A 20,502-nucleotide genomic window follows, 5' to 3' on the forward strand; every position below is an offset into this window, starting at 1 on the left:
TTAACAAACACGCGGTCGGATATTTAGTATACGAAGATTCCAAAATCATTGGGGGCTGTGTTTGAGGCTCATTGTTCTGATTTGAAATATGGATGTCCCCTGCCTTTTAGAGGTATCATGTCAACTGACACCTTGCTTTGTTTCTCACAGCCAGAACGACAAGAGGATGGATGACAAAAGTCCACTTTGACGCATCGATGCTGGGAGTGATAATAGTAGCATCTTCTAGCAGCTGTCCCTGTACCCAACCTTGCAACATACCACAGACTACGCACCCCCCTCCGACACGAGGCAACGGAACTCGGCGCCTCGTATCAACGGAGGAGAATCAGAACAGCGTGGGGTCCTGGTGGAAATGAAGAAAACATATCCATCATGGCACACAGCTTGCTGGGTGTGGCAGAGCTGCTTATCAGCCTGGAGACGTTGGTCTATTTTTGCTCCTGCTCTTGGTCTTGGGCCATACATTGTCAATACACATGTCAAAATCATCAAGTTTGGTGTTATTGCTTTGGAGAAGGAGCGTGACATCATCACCAACCACGGTCAAGAGAGTCTAAGTCTAGATGGTCACGGTCCTCTGGCCCACCATGCGCCAAGCGGGTGAGAGCCGAAAGGGATTATAACTAACAAGCACATGTCGAGTTGGAGGTTCTGAAACTTGGCTCTAGATACTGGGTCACAAACCTGTGCGATCTACACCACAGGCGCCGCACACTTTTTTACTTTTGTTTCCGCGTTGACTTCGATTGGTTGTTGAAGGACTTGCCACCGGCCATCGATCTTCCCATCTTGCCTTCCGAGACAAAGTGACTGAATGGCCGTTGGGAGGGCCGGAACAATAACTCCAGGTACGCGTCGCCAGGGACGGGTGATGCCAAGGGAAAGGGGGGCATGGGCATGGGCCATGGGGAGGCTGATGCCCTGGGGGGGGGGGGGGAAATGGGGCTATCACGAGCTTTTTGAAAGGAACACAAGCTCCAATCCTCTCTTTGTCTTTGCCAGATGACCCAACTGCTCGGCGCTTGCGTGGTTCGGGGCACACTGCATACCATAGGTGGCCATTTGCCAGAAAAGAGGACAGTCTGGGATGAATCGGAAAAGAACAAAAGACACAGGGAAACCGTTGGATAACTCGGATGTGTTGGTTGCACAGCATCGACAATCATCTCGGTACTTGCACAAGATCGTATGGAAATCATCCGTCAGCGCCCAGACTTGTCCGGATTCTTTCTGTTTGCTGTCGCTGCACTTGGGTTTCCCCTTGGCACTTGAGTGGCCCACTCTTTCGAATCCAAGCCGCAACCCCAGGGTTAACAGTGTGGACGGGGAGTTTCACGTCGGGTCTGCAGTGTCCTGCTCTGCGCGCGCATCCATATCCACCTGCCCCTGGCAGAGCAACACTCTTGGCCATCAGGGTTGTTGGTCGATTGCCAAGCCCTTCAAAGCAAAGAAAGACTCGGTGACCTGGGTTCCATAGGTCATTGGATTGGATTCCAATTGAACCCCGCCGTGTGCCGCAAGTGGAAGTGGGAAGCGCATCAGACACACACATCGATCCGGATCAGTCGCAGCCACCGCTCTCAACCGCCCAAGTCCAAGTACTACAACTGGAGAGCCGCCTGCCTGGTCGTTGACGTCCATTGTTTAAATTGCAATCAAGTGGCCGTCCACACTATGAATCCAGACTGGGCTCGTATCCATGTCCACTACTAGCACTTACTGGCCAATAGCTCTTACCATATGTAGAGGTAGGTAGGTTATGTGCCCATGTGTGCCTCGTTGTCTTGTGCCGGCTTCCTGTCCCTGACTTGGGTTGCCGGTAGATACTGTTAAAAAAAAAAACCAAAAAAAAAAACCAAAAAAAAAAACCAAAAAAAAAAAAGACGAACCTGACCCGACCACCAGGAGAGATCGACGACAAGTGAACTTCCTGCGCGGTTCTCTTTTGCCTCACCTCGCTAGGTCCCGTAACCGCGACCGGTTGTTTACATCGATACTTCTCACTACGTACCTACCGCTCAACTCCCTCTCCCGGGTGTCCTGTCCTGTCCTGTCCCGCCCGGGCGTCGTTCCAGCGGGCAACAGCAGCACTATCATCCAATATCATCATACCTCTACCTAGGTTAGTACACCAAGTGGAAGTGAACCACTGACATTACCAAACAAAAGGAACCCACACAGTCCAGCTAGCGCAAGTTTGGCAGGACAGCCGACTAGCGCAGTCTGGAAAGTCCACCCGCCTGGGCCCGCCTGCACCAACTGCCCTGTCCGGCCATCCATCCATCCAGCACCTATCCACTGCGCCGCGCGCGAACCGACACCTGCGAGACTGCGACCTAGCGAGAGAAGTGAACCTACGAACGAAACTCGGCAACAGCAAAGAGACGACGGACTATCTCCGGCCAACCCATCGCGCCCGGCAGCCTCAATTCCCCCCCCTCTCCCCCCTCCCCCAAGCTGGATGTTCTGCATCTTGCTGCCGCCGCACTCTGCACTATCGCGCTGTCGAGATGGGTCAGGTCAGCAGCACGCCCGACGAGGGCACGCCCGTCTATCTTAGAGACCAGAATCGATGTATGTTTGGTTTCCTTCACCTCCTCTCCGAGAGTCTTGTCATGTCCACATCCAGCCGTCCTCTGTCTGCTGCTTGCGCCAACCAAAACCACCACCATTGCGACACACGAATGGGAAGAACTTTGGTGGAATCCCTTCCTTCGCCCGATGTGAGAGACGCGCCGCCCGTCCCTGCATGTGTCCCGGCTGGCTGGCCTCGTGGCTGTCCCGCCCGCCGTCCGACCCCTCGCGCCCCGGCCATGCTGGCTGACACACAGTCTCACGATTCACCGAGATTGCACCCCAAGAATTGCGCTGGATCTGCTTCTGCAGTTGTTGACTTGGCGCTGACCTGCCCTCCTTCTGTCTGACAGTATCCATCTCTTCTCTCGTCATCTCTAGTCCGCGAAAGCGCACCTCGATCAACATTGTTCCCAATGCATTCCCAGCTACACGAGCATCAGTATCTCGCTCCTTAGGCGACAACACCCCGATAGAGTTTGTTCAGGTGCGCAATGCCTCCCCAAGCGTATGGCCTTCCATTCTCGACCCTTCTCCAAGCTGACAGGAAGACCAGGATACCGAGTCCACCGGTCCGGGTTGCCCTCCGACCTTCTTACTCAAGCTCACAAACGATGACGAGCTCGTCTTTACCTTTACCTTCGTCGTACGCCAAACACATCAGGTGCTTCAGAATGCTGCCGGCGCCCTCGAGACCCTCGGTCCGACCGATACACAGATCAATGGTCTGACCTTTGTCTACGGCTCCACCCCCCGCGAGGTTGAGAACCTCCTTACACGCGAGTTCGAGGCCGACCCAAATCTTCACAAGAACGCAAACGTCGAGCTAGTCGGTGTTTATGCGACAGACGGCAGCCCCTCGGTATCGTTTGAGTGGACGTGGAAATGGAAGCCCCCTAAGCCCACAGAAGACAAGGGCGGCGGCTGGAGAAACTTCTGCAGCGTTTGTGTTTCCCCCATTGCTGGTGCTTTCTGGACATCTGCTGAAACTTTGCCTAGTTCGTCGAGTACGATCCTCGTGCGCACAAACTGCACACCCTCGCTAGCTTTTCATTCTTTGTAACGAGCAGTACGTTCCTGCCTCAACCCCTTATACCCCCCCCCCCCCCCCCCCCCTTTTTTTTTTTTTTTTTTTCCCCTGTTTACAAGAATTAACGAATCTCAAGGTTACTCTCCATGGCTTAGTCAGCCTAGTTCGCCCTCGCCTCCCCTTCTCAGCGTTCCCCCGAAAGGCAGAGCGGTCTCAGTGCAGACTTTGGGCCCTGGAATTGACAGCACATTGGAGCAGGATGAAATCTTCTTGGCATCCCCGAATCTACCCATGATTGATCAAGGTCCTAGCCTTCTTCCGCCCGGTCTTCAATCGCCTCAGCCGCCGCAAACCGTTAGAGAGCCCATCAAGGTCGATGTGCCATGTCCGAGACCCGGCGAGGATGTGTCGGTATCTGACGACGGGCCCGTCTTCCGAGCCACGATGAAGGCCCTGGAACAAAAGACGGGTAACATGAGAATGCAGATGAAGCGACTGATCAAGCGGGCCGAGCAAGTGTACGCCGCGCAAACGGAAGCCAACGACGCCTTTTTACAGTTTATGGAAGCTTTGAGGGACGTCTCGTCGACAAACGCCAACGCCGTCCAGCCCGCCATTGAACATTACTTCGACAAGATTGCCTGGGAAATTTTGAGGTTCGAGCGGCAAAACACCCAAAATCTTCAGAAGATCGTAATCGACCCTATGAATAAGCTATACCAGTTGGATATCAAGCAAGCTGAAGCCAAGAAGCGCGACTTTGAGGAGGAGAGCAAAGACTTTTACGCCTATGTCAGTCGCTACTTGGGACAGCGACACGACTCGGTCAAGGCGAAACAGAGCGACTCGAAATACCAAACCAAACGCAAAAACTTCGAACTTAAGCGCTTTGACTATTCTTCCTTCATGCAGGATCTTTCTGGAGGCCGCAAAGAGCAGGAAATTCTCTCCCATCTCACAAAGTACGCGGACGCTCAAGCAAAGGCTTTTCTCACCACGGCCAAGAAGGTTGAGGGGCTCCTTCCACAGCTTGAGGCACTATCGACAGAAGTTCAAGAGGCGGACAAGACGTATCAGTATCAACGACGGGAGAGAGAAGAGAAGAGAAGGCTGTTGGAGAAGGGAAACCTTGCTTATGCCGAGCCAGAACCTCCTTCTACATCGTCCGGGCCCAGTCCTTCAACTGGCCAAAATGGAACCGCGTCCTATGGAGAGTCCGAGTTGGGTCGCGCTGACAGCACAGGATCCCAGCTTCGGTCGGCCATCACACCAGGAATAGCACAACCACCACAAACCGATTTGTCCAGGTCGCCGGGGAGTCTTATCGGGCTCCCACCTCCTCTGGGTAGCCCGCAACAAAATACAAAGTTTCGGGGTATTCGGGACCTGGAAGAAAAGGATCCAAGCCAGTTGGCGGCGGACAAGAACATGACACAAAGGAAAGAGGGACTTTTGTGGGCTCTTAACCGGCCTGGTGGGCATGTTGATCCCCGAGCTCTCAACAAACAAGGCTGGCACAAGTGAGTAGTTTGCTTATCCCCAAATTTCGTGGAACGGCCGAACTGATATTATGCAGGTTTTGGATTGTGCTTGACCAGGGCAAGCTTTCGGAATACAGTAATTGGAAGCAGAGACTAGACTTGCACATGGATCCGATCGACCTGCGCTTGGCGTCCGTACGAGAGGCTCGAAACGCAGAGCGTCGGTTCTGTTTTGAAGTTATCACACCACAGTTCAAACGCGTATATCAAGCAACATCGGAAGAAGATATGAATAGCTGGATTATGGCTATCAACAACGCATTACAAAGCGCGGTGGAAGGGCGCGGCCTGAAGGATATGAAGCCGCCACCATCATCTATAGGACACTCGGATTTTGACAGGCGAGACATCGCTTCAGTATTGACGGGCAAGAGCTCGTCCATTAATCACCACCATCACCATTTCCATGGCCACAGCAACCAGAATCTGAGCCCGATTCCTTCTAGGAGGACGACTGTCGGTGCTCGCCCTAGCACGGCTCGTGCACCCAGCTTTGACGAAAGCCCAGATCGGCTCCTCCAGATGCTGCGGGAGAACGACCAGGGCAACTCGTGGTGTGCAGACTGTGGCTCCAGCAACAAGGTCGAATGGGTGTCACTCAACCTGGCGATTATTGTTTGCATCGAGTGCAGTGGTATTCACCGATCTCTTGGCACACATATTAGCAAAGTCCGGTCACTCACATTAGACACCACATCGTTTACGCCGGACATTATTGAGCTCTTGATGCTCGTTGGAAATCGAGTGTCCAACATGGTATATGAGGCACGCCTGGACCCTCAACAGAAGCTGGTACCACAAGCTTCGCGGGAGCAACGACTTCGGTTCATTACGGCCAAGTATGTCGACCGCGCATTCGTCGAGCCAATATCTTCCACCTTGTCCCGGTATCCAACTGCCGAAGAGACCCTCCTCGCAGCCATCAAGAAGAACGAAATCCAACAAGTAATCTACGCCCTTGCGCTCAAAGCCAACCCCAATATAACGGACAAGTCTAGGGGTACACACGCCGTATATTTGGCCCTGGCCGCCGCCGACCCGGCCCCTCCTTCACCCAACCCCATGACTCCCTCTCCCTCTCCAGGCACCCCTGGATCCTCGACCACGGGACCTGATAAACAGGTCCCATTTCCTGTCGCCGAACTCCTGATCCAGAACGGGGCCGAGATCCCCGTCGCACCGCCCATGTTTCCTCTCAGTCACGCCGCACAAACTTATCTTGAAATTAAGCGTGGCCGTCGCGCCCTCGTCGAGTCTATCGGTACCTCGGCGGTAACGACAAGTTACGGTTCTTCGTACGACGGCGTTAGTGCGCTTTCTTCGGCTTCGGGTGGCGGGTCTGGCGCTGTTAATCTCGGCGATAGTAAGTTGGCAAAGGAGAAGGAAGCAAGGCTACAGAAGAGGGTGAGTGCGGGCGGAAGACTGGCCAAGACGCCCATTCCGGAGCGGTAGAGCGCTTTCGGACTGGGGTATAGCAGGATGGCAGTTCATGGGATCAAGGATACGTTAAGAGCAGGCGCGAGGGGAAGAAGCGCTAGTACAAGTTGGAACAACGGGGTTGAAAGCCCGTCGATAAGAAAAAGGGGAAGTCTAAGGAGGAAAATCAGTAATGGGTTGAATGGGATGGGGTGGGGGTATGACGGGAGTGATAGCAGCGGGGCCGGGGGTAGCGAGGATGGTAATAATGATGGGTCACAACTAGTATCAACACCAAAGCGAATCGGGAGCACGGGGAGTCTGGCTACTATGGCGGAAAGGAGTTTGGCGGCGGGCACAGGTGGCGACGGCGGCCGCCATGGGAGAAGCAATGGCGGCTTGTTGGGAACAATGGCGTGCGATGTGCAGCCCGTGTGGTTGGGATCATTGGATTTGACACTGAGGAACCTTGGAGTTGGACTTGGAGAAGGACTGGGAGGTCTGGGATTTGGAGGAGTGGCGTCAGTAGCAGCAGGTGGTGGTGGTGGGAGATCGAGTCGAAGGGTGTCGATGCAGTATCAATCTTGGTGACGCGTCTACCGTTGTTCTCTGCCTGTCTACCTGCTTGTCTGTTTCTTGCCCTCCGAGTTCCGGCCTGGGTCCGTTTTTGTCTAGTCAAGCCCAAGGTCTGAGCATGGACCAACTTGGGGATAAAGTTTGGGTTTAGTGGCGGTGCTTTTTGGCGCCTCCTTTTGCTTTGTTTTCTTTTCTATAATTATGTATATGTCTCCTCTCGTGTCGCGCCATGTCATGTTCACCGAGCCTCGTTTTGTTTGAATGGGGGTTTTGTATTGGTCCTTCTGTTTGACGTATTGTCATGACCAACATTGACACGAGCAGTACTTTATTGGGCATGATTTAACTCTTAAAGATAATGGTTTCTTCGTTTGCAATCTTTTGGTCGTTCGTAGGCGTCTTGGTGGCATTGGGTAAGATATACACAAGATGAAGCAATTGTGGTGAAGGATAGAAAATCAGTAGGCAGAAGCTTGGATACTTAACCCTCCCATATCTGACCCTAACCCTCTTTCATTTCATCAAACACGATTTCAATCTCCAAGTTTCAGCTCCAACGGAAATCAGGGGCAACAACAAAGCGCAGCAGGGGACTTGGCTGGTGGATCTGCTCTACTGGTCAGCCCCTGCAGGACGAAAACGACCCCGCCCCAGAAGTGTGGGTCCTGTCAGTCACACCCCTCCACATGCTTGAATCCCGTCTTGTCCTTGTAATGTTTGGAGCTCTTGACTCGCTGAACTCGGCTGTAAAAGAGGATGGATGAGATGGATGTCTCCCAAGGTTCACTTGGTATCAAGTAATCGTAAGTGTCCAAAACGTGGTAACAGTATAACCTCTACTTAACGAAGCAGTTGACTTGGGACATCTATGTGCATGCGTACAAGTACGGTGTATAAGAGCAAACGTATCACATCGTGTACTTAATTACCGGCAATGGTGGGGATGATTGGTGCAGGTAGAGGTACATCCCGCGCTCATCCTCTCCCCCCAAATGGCAACAAACTGCAGCGAGGTGTAGTGTAAACAACCAGGAAGGTGTAAGGTACCGAACACGTTGACCGCCTCGGGGGGGCCCCGCTCTAATTTACCTTGTCCTCCGTCGTCCATTGACAGAACAACCTAATTGAGGCAAGTGATCTGAAGAAGTGTACATACATAGTGTACATTGTCGTCGCAGCGAGGCGTTTACTTATATAAGTCTAGTTGACCATCTCCCCCCCCTCCCCCCAGCTTTGTACACTTTTCCAGGGTTTATTACTTGTCCTTTTGTTCCATCTTCGTCCACCACAACACCAAAAACACCATCATCATCACCACAATGGCTGCCGCTGCCCCCGCCGTCACCACTTACCCTCCTCTCGAGGAGCGCCCGCTCAAGAACACCATCTGCTTGTTCGATGTCGATGGCACCCTTACCCCCGCGAGACTGGTATGTCTGTCCTCTCTGCCCCCCCCTCTAAAAGCTGCTCTATGAATCCGGTCCTTGTTGCCTTTCTGGTAGAGCCAGCTGGTGGTGGTGATCGCTTCACCTAATTCCATCCCCTTCTTTAAATGTATGTATACACCGATGTAACTAACACAGCCCCGCCCCGCCCCCGATCAAGACCGTCTCGCCCGAAATGCTCTCCCTCCTCTCGGCCCTCCGCCAAAAATGCGCCATCGGCTTCGTCGGCGGCTCCGACCTGGTCAAGCAGCAAGAACAGCTCGGCTCCGCCGCCTCGGCCGACGTCACCACCCTGTTTGACTTTTGCTTTGCCGAGAACGGCTTGACGGCCTACAAGCTGGGGCAGCCGCTGCCCTCCAACAGCTTCATCAAGTACATTGGCGAGGACCAGTACAAGGAGCTGGTGCGCTGGATCCTGCACTACATTGCCGACTTGGAAATCCCCATCAAGCGCGGCACGTTTATCGAGTACCGGAACGGCATGATCAACGTCAGCCCGATTGGCCGTAATGCGAGCACGGCGGAGCGAAACGAGTTTGAAAAGTTTGATAAGGAGGCGGGCGTGCGGAAGGAGATGGTGGAGAAGTTGAGGGAGAGGTTTGGGCATTTGGGTTTGACGTATGTATTTCTTTCTGCTCTGCTCTGCTCTTTCTTTCGTTTTTTTTTTTCCTTTTGCTTGTCTCCCGTTTGGTAGTGTGGTGTGGTGTGGTGTGGTGTCTGCTGCGGTCGGCCTTTTTTTTTTTTTTTTTTTTTTTCTTTACCTCGCTTCGCTCGATCTCTTCCCCCCCCCCACATTCTCTCAGCGAGACAACAAAGCTAACAGAGAGACACGGAAAACAAACAGCTTCTCCATCGGCGGCCAAATCTCCTTCGACGTCTTCCCCACCGGCTGGGACAAGACCTACTGCCTGCAGCACCTCGAGAACGAGGCCAAGAAGGCCGGCGGTATCACGTACGACACCATCCACTTCTTTGGCGACAAGACCTTCAAGGGCGGTAACGACTACGAGATTTACGAGGATCCTAGGACTATTGGTCACTCGGTTACCGGACCGGAGGATACGGCGGCCGAGCTGAGGAAGCTTTTTAACCTTTAAGTTTTGGGTTTTGGGGGTGTCAGAGGTCTACCTACCTACCTGTGAAGGGGGTTGGGTGGGGATATGATGATGATGGAAGAACAAAGTAAAAGAAAAAAGCCTATATAGGGATTGAAGATAATTGGTAATGATGATTTGAAGACACAAAATGGAGAGTCCTCGGGAACGATATGATGCGTGACCAAAGGGTTGTTTACAGGCTCTTCCTTGCTCCTTTACTTCAGTTGACCCTTTCACTTAATCTTTTTCACGCTGGTACCACATACCTCCTCATCTCACCTCTCTGTATTGGAAACCAACACTGTCAGAGACCCGTTGGGTATACCATTCCGTAACCCGTATTTCATATTCTTGATATACCACAAAGTGCTAGACCATACCATATCATACCATACCTTATACCTTATACTGGTTCATACGCTCACCCACCCACCCAGACAGAGAAAAAAAGGAAGAAAGAAACCTGCCAATCCACCCACCCACCCACCCATCTCACTCACTCACTCACTCGCTCACTCACTAGTGTACTATTTCTTCTCCTCTCCGTTGTCGTTGCAAAACAACCGAACCGTCCCGCTAAACTGGGGTATCAACGTCACACTCTACAACTACATCCACTCCAAAAACAAACCCCCATGCTATCTATCTCCATCTAGCGCCCAACTATCACTCACTCACTCACTCACTCACCACCCTCCTCAACAACAGCATTCGCGTCCTTCTTTATGTAGAGCTCCGTCAACTCCTCGCTCTTCTCAATCACCAACCCTTTTTCGTTGGCAAGATGCAACAAGCAAATGAAGCAGTAACTGGTGGAGATGTCGTCCATGGCTTGTTTCGGGTAGACTTTTTGCAGCGAGTTCATGACTTCTGTGAACTTGAGCGTTGGTTTTTCTTGCTGTTCTTCTTCCCCTTCTTTGGGAGGTTCTACTGAGGAGCTCGGTGGTTGGGCGGATGGGGTCGTCGTTGGGGGTGGGGAGAGGAGGGAGTCTTCGGGGTTTGTTGTTGTTGTTGTTGTTGTTGTTGGTATCTGTTGTTCGTGTTGTTAGTAACTGGGAGAAATAAAAAGAGGATGAAACAAAAAGAAAAAAAAAAAAAGAAAAGAAAAACAGGGAGGAGAAAAGAAGAGAGGAAAAAAAAAAAAAAAAAAAAAAAAAAAAAAAACGTCCGCCATTCAACATGTCCATCCCCATCCCCCGCCAAAGTTCCTCCTTCAGCCTCCTGACATCCACCTTCTTGGCCCGTCTCGCATACTGCACATACTCGGGCCTGACTCTTCGTGATTGCGTGACCAGCATCGTGCCAAACGCCAAATCGGCCGGGTTCGTAACCGTCAGCCCGTTAAACGCGCCCGTCATGCCCACGTCCATCGTCAGTCCTGCTGTTCCTTCTTTCCCGGCAGCGCCATCCCCTTGCGTGCCACCGGGGCCAGGCGAGAAGTGATCCCGTGCGTCAGCAAAGACTTCCTCGTCCATGTCTTCGTCGTCATCGTCGTCTCCGCCGTTGGCAAACGGCAGACCGTCATCCTGGAAGAAGTTGGCGTCGTAGTCACCCTGCGGTAGATGGTCGTCTTGCGATGATGGGCCCTGGTTCAGCGGCGCTTTTTGTTGGGCCCAGAAGGCCTCGTCCATGGTGCCCTCGGGGACTTGGTCTGGGTTTTGGTTGTCGGCATTGGAACGGCCAAAGGCGCGCTGCTTGCGGCCGAGACGGGCCTTGGGCTTGAGGAAGAGGTTGAGCAGCTGCTTGGAGCTGAAGTGCTTGTCGTCCGGCAGCAGGTTGCGCGACTTGGACTTCCAGTCCTTCTTGGGCAGCGAAATGGCCGAGTTGGTGGTGGCTTGGGTGTGCAGGACGTCGTGAAGGGTGCGATCCACGGGGGTGAAGAAGTCGATCTCGAAAGCCTGTTTCTCCTTGCGCTGGCGTTGTGGTTCTCCCGTTTGGGGTTTGTTGACATCTTTGATCTTGCGAATGCGCCAGTGCTCGGCGCTGGTCCAGTTCTTTGATAGGGCTTGGTCGAAGTAGCTGAGAATGTCCTCGTGCAGCCGGTCCGTCTTTTGGGCGTTCGTCATGTTAACCATGCCGAAATCGCCCTTGTCTTGATCGATCATTTCGAGGTCGCCGTCTACTCCATCACCATCGTCACCACCTTCGCCCTCTCCTATGTCTAGACCGGCGTCAAAGACCCGCATCATTTGTGGCTCGATGGCGGCTTCGCGGGCCCAGGCTTCTCCACCCTCACCGAAGGCTACGTCAACGTCTCCTCCCAGGTCGAATGCGCCCAGCGCATCATCGTCATCGAAACCGAGCGGGTTCTCGTCATCAATAATGAAGCCGGATTTGTTGCCGAGGCCAGGGGTCTTGGCTCTATCTTGCTCCTGGCGCCAGTCCTCGGGCGCTCTGAGGAAGGGAATATCGAGGGATCCGGAGGGGTCTCCGAGGATAAAAGTCTTGAGCGATGGGCACACATCCATCTCGTCTAGTCGTCCAAGATCGGGAAAGAACCTAGCACCAAGACTGGCAATGTCGATCTCCACATCGTCCTCCTCCTCTTCTTCTTGTTGTTGGGTCCGGGTCTGGGTCTTTTCGGTTTGGCCGTCGATTTCCATCGCATCAATATCCATGGCGTCCGGGTCGGCATCTTGGTCGTTCTCCTCGGCGGCTTTTTGGTTGCGTGAGTCGAGAGTGTCGATGGCGTCGTCGCTGCTGTCAAAGACGATGCGACCCTGCGAATCGATCATCAGATGGTTCAAGAGGAGACCCTTAGCGCCTCCCTCATCGAAGTCTGCTGATGCCTTTTTGAAGAGCGGATCTACTGAGAATTCGAGTTCGAACTTTTTGAGCTGCAGGGAAGCGAAAGAGGGTGCCAGGGTGGCTTCGGAGGATCGTTGGGTCTGCAATTGTCAGTATCATGCAACCCGCCCGTAGCAGTGAGCCGAGCAACCAACCTTCTTTCTACGCTTCTTTAGTACGTTGCCATTCTCGTCCACCTCGTCCTCCTCCTCATCGTCATCGCCGCCGTCCTCGCCCTCGCCCCTATCCCTCTTCTTGCTGTCGCGACTGTCGGCCAAACCACTGAGCAGCTTTCCGGTTTCCGTCGCAACACTGTCGACTCTGCTGGTATAAATCTTGACACACCCGTCCAGCGTGCAACTGGCCTTTTGGAAATTGACACCGTCTCCTTCCTTGAGTAGCGACATATCATGGAAGTAGTCGATCAGCGCAAAGTTCCACGAGTTGGCGGCATTGATCTTGTTGTCGGTGGCCATCTTCATCCACTCCTCAAAGTTGGCCAGGATGGGGACGCGCTTCATGGGGGTGACGACGGCGCCGCCCACAACCGGCCTGTCATCGTCGTCGAGGATGGAGAAGTTCTCCTTGCCAGAGATGCGGCGACGCGGGGTGCGCGGTCCGTTGGAGGTCGGAGTGCCATTTTCGTCGATTACGCTGCGGGCGGGGGTTGCGACTGCGGTCGCGGCGAGTTTGAGCTGGTTGATCTGGGCCTCGTGGAGGGCTTTGCGTCCTCGCGATCGTTGTTCCTTTTCTTGGGCGTCGTCGTTTAGTGGGATTCTAGTCGGGACGAATATCTCTGGTCAGTTACAAGGGAGGAAAATGAAAGAGGGACGCGACAAGACGTTCAATTCGCAATTCGCAATTCAAAGAAAAGACGTACTTGAGGCCGGGGGATTTGAGCGGGGATGGCACCGCAGGGCCCTTGCTCATGCTCCGTCGCGGACCTGTGCTGAGGCGAGGCATCTTGGCGGTGTTGACGAAGCTATCCAAGATGTGAAGCTCCAGGCGGCCGCTGTCTAGTTTGGACTTTCAGTGGTGTTTGTTTACTTTGACCCGCCCGTAACCACGATGGGAGTGCCAATGCTGGATAGGTAGCGCAGACACGGGCTAGACGGATCCACGTCTCAGCGGGCGGGCTGGTGACGGGTGGCGGCACGTGCTGGGGCCTACTACGCAGTACTATGGTAGAGGTAACTAAGAGCGGGGTGAGGAAGTTGAAGGGAGGAAGTCTGGGGGGCTTGGCATCGAATGACTAAGCTACCTCTACAGTCAAGGTACTACGCTCAGGTACAGCGGTACATTACAGGGCATCGATACATCCATACACGTACAAGGGACATACTGTTACATGCGGCGGCCGTTGGCGATCACACAGAGCCCCCCCCCCTTCTGGTACTTACACTACATACACGTGTACCTTGTATGTGGGGTTCACTTGGGGAGTTGAAACTCCGATTGAAGTTCCTGAGTCCGAAGTTGTCACGCATGTGCACTCCCTACATAACTAGAGAAAGGAGACGTATATCTACCTCTACCTAGTGTACAAGTGGCAGGGCATATGGGCTACCTCCCCCGTCTTGACCTCTTTGTGATGCGATCAAGACTCATCTCTCTTGTCGCCACAAATCCACAGCCTCTTGAGTTAGTTCAGATGGAAGTTCCGTTCCTGTTGGTCACCTCACCCGCATCGATTGGAGCTCGCGTATGTATGCACTGTAGAAGTATAGTAGGCATCTGTAGTAGGTATGTATTCCTACTCTACAGTCAAGACAGACTCCAACCGAAACAGCGTCTCCATGTCCAACCGGGTTGCGCATGGGGCTGCAGACGTTAGAAGGTAGCATTACCTTTCCGTGATTTTCCTTTCCTTTTTATTTTTATTTTTTTCTTCTTTTCGGTTGCTGCAGGGAACTTGTTGAGATCAGGAACACGGTAACACAGCGATATGTCAGTCTCCTGCCCAACCAGGAAGGTCACCCTCTTTTAATATTCCCCGCCTTCCTTCTTTGCCCTTTGCCTCTACTCTAGATTACATACATCGATAGCTTCTATCTTCTCGTTCAACTTTCTCCCAATCACCTATTTCCTATAGTATCTACACTAATAGATACCTACCTTGCGCCCATCCGTCGTCTACCCATCTCCAATGCAATGAATCTATCGTCTTGTCTCAGAGAAGCGGCGCATGGATACCTCGACGCACCAGTCCTAATCCGACCTTTCTGGCCACCCGAAATCACCTTGGCAACTTTGCGACGATGATCTCATTCCGCCTACATAACACAGCAATCCCGCCCGCCCACGCGAGCCACGCCATCGTCCCGTCAATCGTATACACCATACTGGACATACTTGTAGCCTTATCTGTTTTTTTTTTCTTCTTCTTTTCTATTTCTGCTGCTGGCAAATTTCTCTCTTTTTTTTTTTTTTTTTAATTCCGGCCATCATCAACATACGTACCTTGCGATCACATTTGCGATTGCGACCCAACGATAACTGCCGTTCGATTGCCCCGCCGGTCCATCCATCCATCCATCATCCATCACCGTGGCGACACTTCCCTTGGGTCAACACACCACCACCAGCACATACAGCCAGTATTCCCCACGCGATGCCATGACCAAAGGTCCAGCATGTCGCTACATCGCCAGAAACGGAGCCCCTTCAGCTCCCGACCCTTTATCGTGTCGACTCTCCTCATAACCTGTCTAGCAACCTATGCGCTCGTCCTCAGACCCTTCGCGACATCACGGTTGTTGCGCCAACCCGAACATGATCAACAACAACCACATAATATTGCGCGAATCCTCGCAAGAGGTCACCACAAGCACGAACCGACCGCCCCCGTCGATTGCCGCGATGTCCACCTGGTCCAAGACCAATGCGCCTTCATATTGGCCAACTGCGAAGACGAGGATGCCGGCCTAATACACTACCTGAGCTTCTACTACTGCACGCTACCCAATGCGAAACCCGTCGCCTTCGCCGTCCTGACCGCATGGCTGGGCCTCCTATTTACCACGATCGGCATCGCTGCCAGTGACTTCTTCAGCATCAACCTCAGCACCATCTCGAGCGTCCTGGGTCTAAGCGAGAACCTGGCCGGCGTCACGTTCCTCGCCTTGGGCAATGGCTCCCCGGATGTCTTTAGCACCTTTGCCGCCATGAGTTCCAACAGTGGGAGCATGGCGGTGGGCGAGCTGATCGGTGCTGCTGGCTTTATCACTGCCGTGGTAGCCGGGTCCATGGCCTTGGTTCGCGAGTTCAAGGTCCAGAAACGAACCTTCGTCCGAGATATCGTTTACTTTATTGTTTCCATCAGCTTTACCATGATGTTCCTGTTGGACCAGGAACTGCACCTGTGGGAGGCCAACGCCATGGTTGGCTGCTACATCTTCTATGTCATCTTGGTGTTTGCGTGGCAGTGGTTCACGGACAGGAGGAGAAAGAGGAAACAAGGGGAAGCTGCTGCTCGTGCTCATTTTTATGGCTCTACACCCGAGCCATCAGGAGAGCTGGAGCCATACCGGGATCAACCAGAGGATGATGAAGCAGCTTCGGGACATCATCGGCCTCGTACTGCTCAGACCGACATCAGCGCTCTGGAACATGGTCCCAGAATAGAAGTTGACGGACACGGAATTGCATCTACACCAAGCGAAGAAGAAGAGGATGAGCACCGCGATCTGCAAGTGGCTGCAGAGATGACCAGCAGCATGCGCGTCAACCGTCCCCGCTGGGGCCGAAGCAACTCCACCATCACTCCCATCAGACCTAGTCTTGTCGGTGCTTTGGAATTCCGGTCGATATTGTCGTCAATACAGAAGGAAAGAAACCAGCATAGCGGCTACGTCCGTGGACATCGACGGGGGAATTCCGATTATTTCTCAAATCAACCATCACTACCTTTAATTCGCGAGGATCAGCTATACCGGGGGCGTCAATACACCCTCGACACATTGCCGACCCTCTCGACTATCAGGTCCGGCAGAGACCGCGCCTTGTCATCCGGACATTCACCCCTTAACCTGGACAGTCTCGGTTTACCAGCTTTTCGAAGCGGTTCAGAAACGGGGCACACAAGCCCGGCACTAACACCAGGGCCTCGTCCAAACGAGAGTCCCAATTTGCGTCCGGATACTAGAGGTAGCTCGACCACTCGAACCGTAGACGGCAGGCTTGCGCCTCCACTTGATACCGGAGGTGTCAATCAAGGGTTGCTTCAGCATCAATGGAGAAAAACAACACCCAGGACAATGGGTCTACACCTCCAAATTCCGGATAGTACCGCCTCCAGCAACCGGGCATCGCCTACTCTTTCGCCTTTCCCCATGTTCTCCGAGTCTCCCACAGCGCTCACACCCCAACAGCTACCCGAATCAGCCTTTGTCTTCCCTACACCATCCGAGAGAAGACGTTCCTCCATCGCCATATTTGGCGGCTATGAAGAAGAAGAGGAACCTCTCAAGTACTGGCCCTACTCCATTCTTCCGCCGCCGCACATCTTCTTCGGTACACTCTTCCCAACTCTCCAAGGCTGGTCTGAAAAGTCCTGGTGGGACAAGTTCGTCAGCTTGATTTCGGCCCCCTCCGTCTTCGTCCTCGCCATCACTCTCCCTGTGGTGGAAACCGAGTCCGAGCGCGACGATGACGACGAAGTGAGCGGTCCCGCTGAATCCTCCGCAATCAATCTGATCCAGAGCCACGGACAACTGGGGCACATGGCCGTCCCCGTGTCTTTGGAGTCAAGCGCCCACATCCGCCCTGAAACCGAGTGGCAGGAATTCCGTCGTCGCACACGCTCCGCTTCTAATCGGTCTCCCATGCGCTCACCCTTGGCACGCTCACCCCTCCACTCCCCGCTGACAGCCTCGCCATCCTACGTAACGCTTGCATCCCCACGGACGAGGCTGACCTCGGAAGCCAGAGCGCACACCAACGGCTATACCAATCTCGGCGCCCAAGTCCAGCAGGCTATGAAACTCAATCCGCACCAGCGCTATGGCCACAGTCGTCACGGATCCCACCCGACTATCGTTGAGGAAGACGAGCTCGGCGCTGCCGCCGGACCTACGACTCTGGCCAACAACCACAACCACAACCACAACCACAACCCCAATCCCAACCCCAACTCCGGAAACGACAACGACAATGACAACGATAACGATAACGTAACCGAGAACGGGACTGAAAACGACGAAAAAGCCGCCCAAGAAGGCTGGAGCCGCTGGCTGATCTCCCTCCAGCTCTTCACAGGTCCTCTCTTTGTCGTGTTTATATACTGGGCCAACACCATCGACGAGCTCCCCTCGCCCGGCCGCACTTTACTCAAAATGACCCTCTACAGCTTAATCTTCTCCCTGACCTGCCTCGGCATCTTACTTTTGACCACACGCGCCGACAAGAAACCCAAGTACCACTTTTTGCTCTGTTTTCTGGGATTCGTGATTAGTATCGCCTGGATCTCGACCATAGCCAATGAAGTGGTGGGCATCCTGAAAGCGTTTGGTGTGATCTTGGGCATCAGCGAGGCCATTTTGGGATTGACGATTTTTGCCGTCGGGAATTCGTTGGGGGATTTGGTGGCTGATGTTACTGTTGCTAGGCTGGGGTGGCCGGTTATGGCTTTGTGAGTATTCCCCCTTTTTCTCCCCATCTGCTCTTCCCTCTCCTCTTTGTGTGCGGCTGCGCTGGCCTTTTCATTTCTCACCTCGCTACGCTCGCTTTACCCCAAGATCCTCTCCTTTCTACTCTCTTGCAAAACGGTTACTAACACCCTAACAGAGCAGCCTGCTTCGGCGGCCCCATGCTCAACATCCTCCTCGGCATCGGCTTGGGAGGCGCCTGGATGATTGTGTCGTCGGCCAACAAGCGCCACGCCAAGCACCCCGAGTTGCCCTTCAGATACAAGCCTTATAAGCTGCAAGTGGGCGGGACGCTGATGATTTCGGCCATTACCGTGTTGGTCACGCTGGTCTCGTTATTGATCTTGGTGCCGAGTAACGGATGGGTGATGAATAAACGCATTGGATGGACTCTGATTGGGATATGGACTTTGGGCACCGTCTTCAACCTGGTGGTGGAGACGACGGGGATTTGGACTGATGTTAGGTAGTACACTGGTGAGGGAGTTATGAAAGGGGGGGGGGGGGGGGGGGGTGGAAAAGGAAAAGGGGGGAGAAAGAAGGAAGGAAAGGAATGAAGGAAGGACGGAAGTAGCGATGATATTGATTTTTATTTTGATGATCCATAACTTGGTTGTGGCTACGTATTGGGCGACGAATTTTTGAGCATGTGTTCTTCTCCGTATACGATGCCCATCCCGATGGGTTTCAGGCCCATCGGTGGTTTGTTTGTCTTGGTGCTACCGCATATTGCGTTCGTTGGCTCCAAACTGGGAGTAGGTCAACACGGACTGACTATATATTTCCGACGGTGAAGTATTGCACCAGCTTCGACGAGACAAGGTGATACAAAGAAAGGGAGAGAAAGAAGGGTTGGACAACAAACAGATACATCAAACTTGAATTTGTACCCTCGTCATGTAGTGTCAGGTACGAAAAACTACTACAAACATGAGTGGAGCTTCTTCCTGTTCCGATCACAGAGCTGCCTGTTGTTGCTGGATTTCCCCATGACCGGAATGTTAAGTTGAGATCGAAGCAAGCAAACAGCTTGCCATTCCCGAATCACTTGACAATGGTGTCATACCTCAACTCAGAACAACGTGATGGCTCATGCGCACCAACGGATACATAACTCGGTAACCCACCGATGGGTTTTTGCTCCCTCGATTCATCTATTTAACCAAACCGGGGGATTCCTTCGCATCAGATATCTATCGATCTGTCTTGTCTTTACGAGCCTCGCCCTTACCCCTTAGACCTATCAGCGCTCACTGACCACTGACGACTAACTACCGACAACTAACGACCAAGACAAACCCGAGGACAACAGAGCCTCTAAACAGTAAAGCCCAAGTAAAAAAAACAACACGAACCTAAACTGGAACAAGGGAAAAAAAAAACCAAGAAAAAAAAAAGAAAAAGAAAAAGACAAAGAAAAAAATGTGCCACGAACAACGAACCCGCTACGCCCTCTGCTCACACACCAAGACCGTCCTCACCCGCTGCGGACTCCCCTGTCAAGCATGGCCTGGGGTGTATGAGCGAGTCGAGGGAGGGGTATCGTGCCAGGCGGTTTGGTGTCGGTTTAAGACTCCTCCTTCTCCTCCTTCTCCTCCTTCTCCTCCTTCTTCTTCTCCTCGCTCAGGATCATCTTCTCGTTTGGAGTCATCAGGGACTTCTTCAGGGACTTCTTCAGGATCTGTGGTGAGGTTCGACAAGGAATACCGCTCGGGAGGTAACCAGGGATAGGGGTGGAAGTGAAGGTACCGATAATCGGAGAGAAAGTGGCGCTGAACGGAGAAAAAAATGATGGAAGAAGAAGTGCAAGTGAGCAGCAGCCACGACGTGCGGTGAGGTTCGAACCTAGTTGGGGCGGAGGAGGTGGTGGTGGTAGTAGTGGTGGTGGTAGAGAAGAAGGTGGAGGAGGTAACGGGTTGATAGAAGAGCCTGGAAGAGGAGGAAGAGGAAGAGGAGGAGGAGGAGGAGGAGGACACAGAAGACCTGGGATGCCTGAGATGCCTGGGGGCGACGATGATGGTGATAGTTCGAGTTTGAGTGATAATGAGGAAAACCACAATCATGCCGGGTATGTAGAGAACGAGTCACATGCCTGATGATAGAGGTACATGGTTGCCTCCCGTGAGAAGATGTAACGAAGGGGGAGAAAGGATATAAACACCGCAAAGTCATTGCAGAGGGAATACCCGAGAAGGAGTGAGAGAACCAAGGGACAGACAGACCTGGGATGGGATGGGGGATGTGTATAGCGGGAGGAGTACGAGGAAGGAACTGAAGGAGGGGAATGCCGCCAGCTGCAGTGGTAACCAACGAATATGTAAGGCGTAAAACAGAAAAGAAGAGAAATCAGTTCGTTGCATTTCCATCATCATCCCTTTCTCATGTCAT

The 20,502-nt window shown here is 53.1% G+C and overlaps 5 protein-coding genes across 5 annotated transcripts; 3 read left to right on the forward strand and 2 right to left on the reverse strand.

Moving 5' to 3' along the window:
• Positions 1-1,550: 1,550 nt before the first annotated feature.
• Positions 1,551-7,534, forward strand: NCU02830 (ARF GTPase activator). Its single transcript, XM_958597.3, has 6 exons — positions 1,551-2,577; positions 2,931-3,064; positions 3,134-3,520; positions 3,577-3,646; positions 3,744-5,127; positions 5,184-7,534. The coding sequence occupies exons 1-6, from the start codon at positions 2,514-2,516 to the stop codon at positions 6,598-6,600; spliced, it is 3,456 nt and encodes a 1,151-aa protein (XP_963690.3). The 5' UTR covers positions 1,551-2,513; the 3' UTR covers positions 6,601-7,534.
• Positions 7,535-8,258: 724 nt separating this feature from the next.
• sec53 (Sec53-like) lies at positions 8,259-9,938 on the forward strand. Its single transcript, XM_958693.3, has 3 exons — positions 8,259-8,570; positions 8,746-9,203; positions 9,430-9,938. The coding sequence occupies exons 1-3, from the start codon at positions 8,460-8,462 to the stop codon at positions 9,680-9,682; spliced, it is 822 nt and encodes a 273-aa protein (XP_963786.1). The 5' UTR covers positions 8,259-8,459; the 3' UTR covers positions 9,683-9,938.
• Positions 9,939-10,364: 426 nt separating this feature from the next.
• On the reverse strand, positions 10,365-13,432 carry NCU02828 (condensin complex component cnd2; the record flags this gene model as incomplete). The annotated part of the gene is made up of 4 exons (XM_958692.3): positions 10,365-10,712; positions 10,909-12,570; positions 12,625-13,246; positions 13,350-13,432. 4 exons carry the CDS (start codon positions 13,430-13,432, stop codon positions 10,365-10,367), a joined length of 2,715 nt encoding a protein of 904 aa, XP_963785.3.
• A 1,087-nt stretch (positions 13,433-14,519) lies between these two features.
• On the forward strand, positions 14,520-18,776 carry NCU02826 (sodium/calcium exchanger protein). The gene is made up of 2 exons (XM_958690.3): positions 14,520-18,098; positions 18,254-18,776. Exons 1-2 carry the CDS (start codon positions 15,103-15,105, stop codon positions 18,582-18,584), a joined length of 3,327 nt encoding a protein of 1,108 aa, XP_963783.2. The 5' UTR covers positions 14,520-15,102; the 3' UTR covers positions 18,585-18,776.
• A 451-nt stretch (positions 18,777-19,227) lies between these two features.
• NCU16488 (hypothetical protein) lies at positions 19,228-20,177 on the reverse strand (the record flags this gene model as incomplete). The annotated part of the gene is made up of 1 exon (XM_011395137.1): positions 19,228-20,177. The coding sequence occupies one exon, from the start codon at positions 20,175-20,177 to the stop codon at positions 19,614-19,616; it is 564 nt and encodes a 187-aa protein (XP_011393439.1). The 3' UTR covers positions 19,228-19,613.
• Positions 20,178-20,502: the final 325 nt, after the last annotated feature.

Source organism: Neurospora crassa, linkage group I (assembly GCF_000182925.2).
Source record: "Neurospora crassa OR74A linkage group I, whole genome shotgun sequence".
NCBI lineage: Eukaryota > Fungi > Ascomycota > Sordariomycetes > Sordariales > Sordariaceae > Neurospora > Neurospora crassa.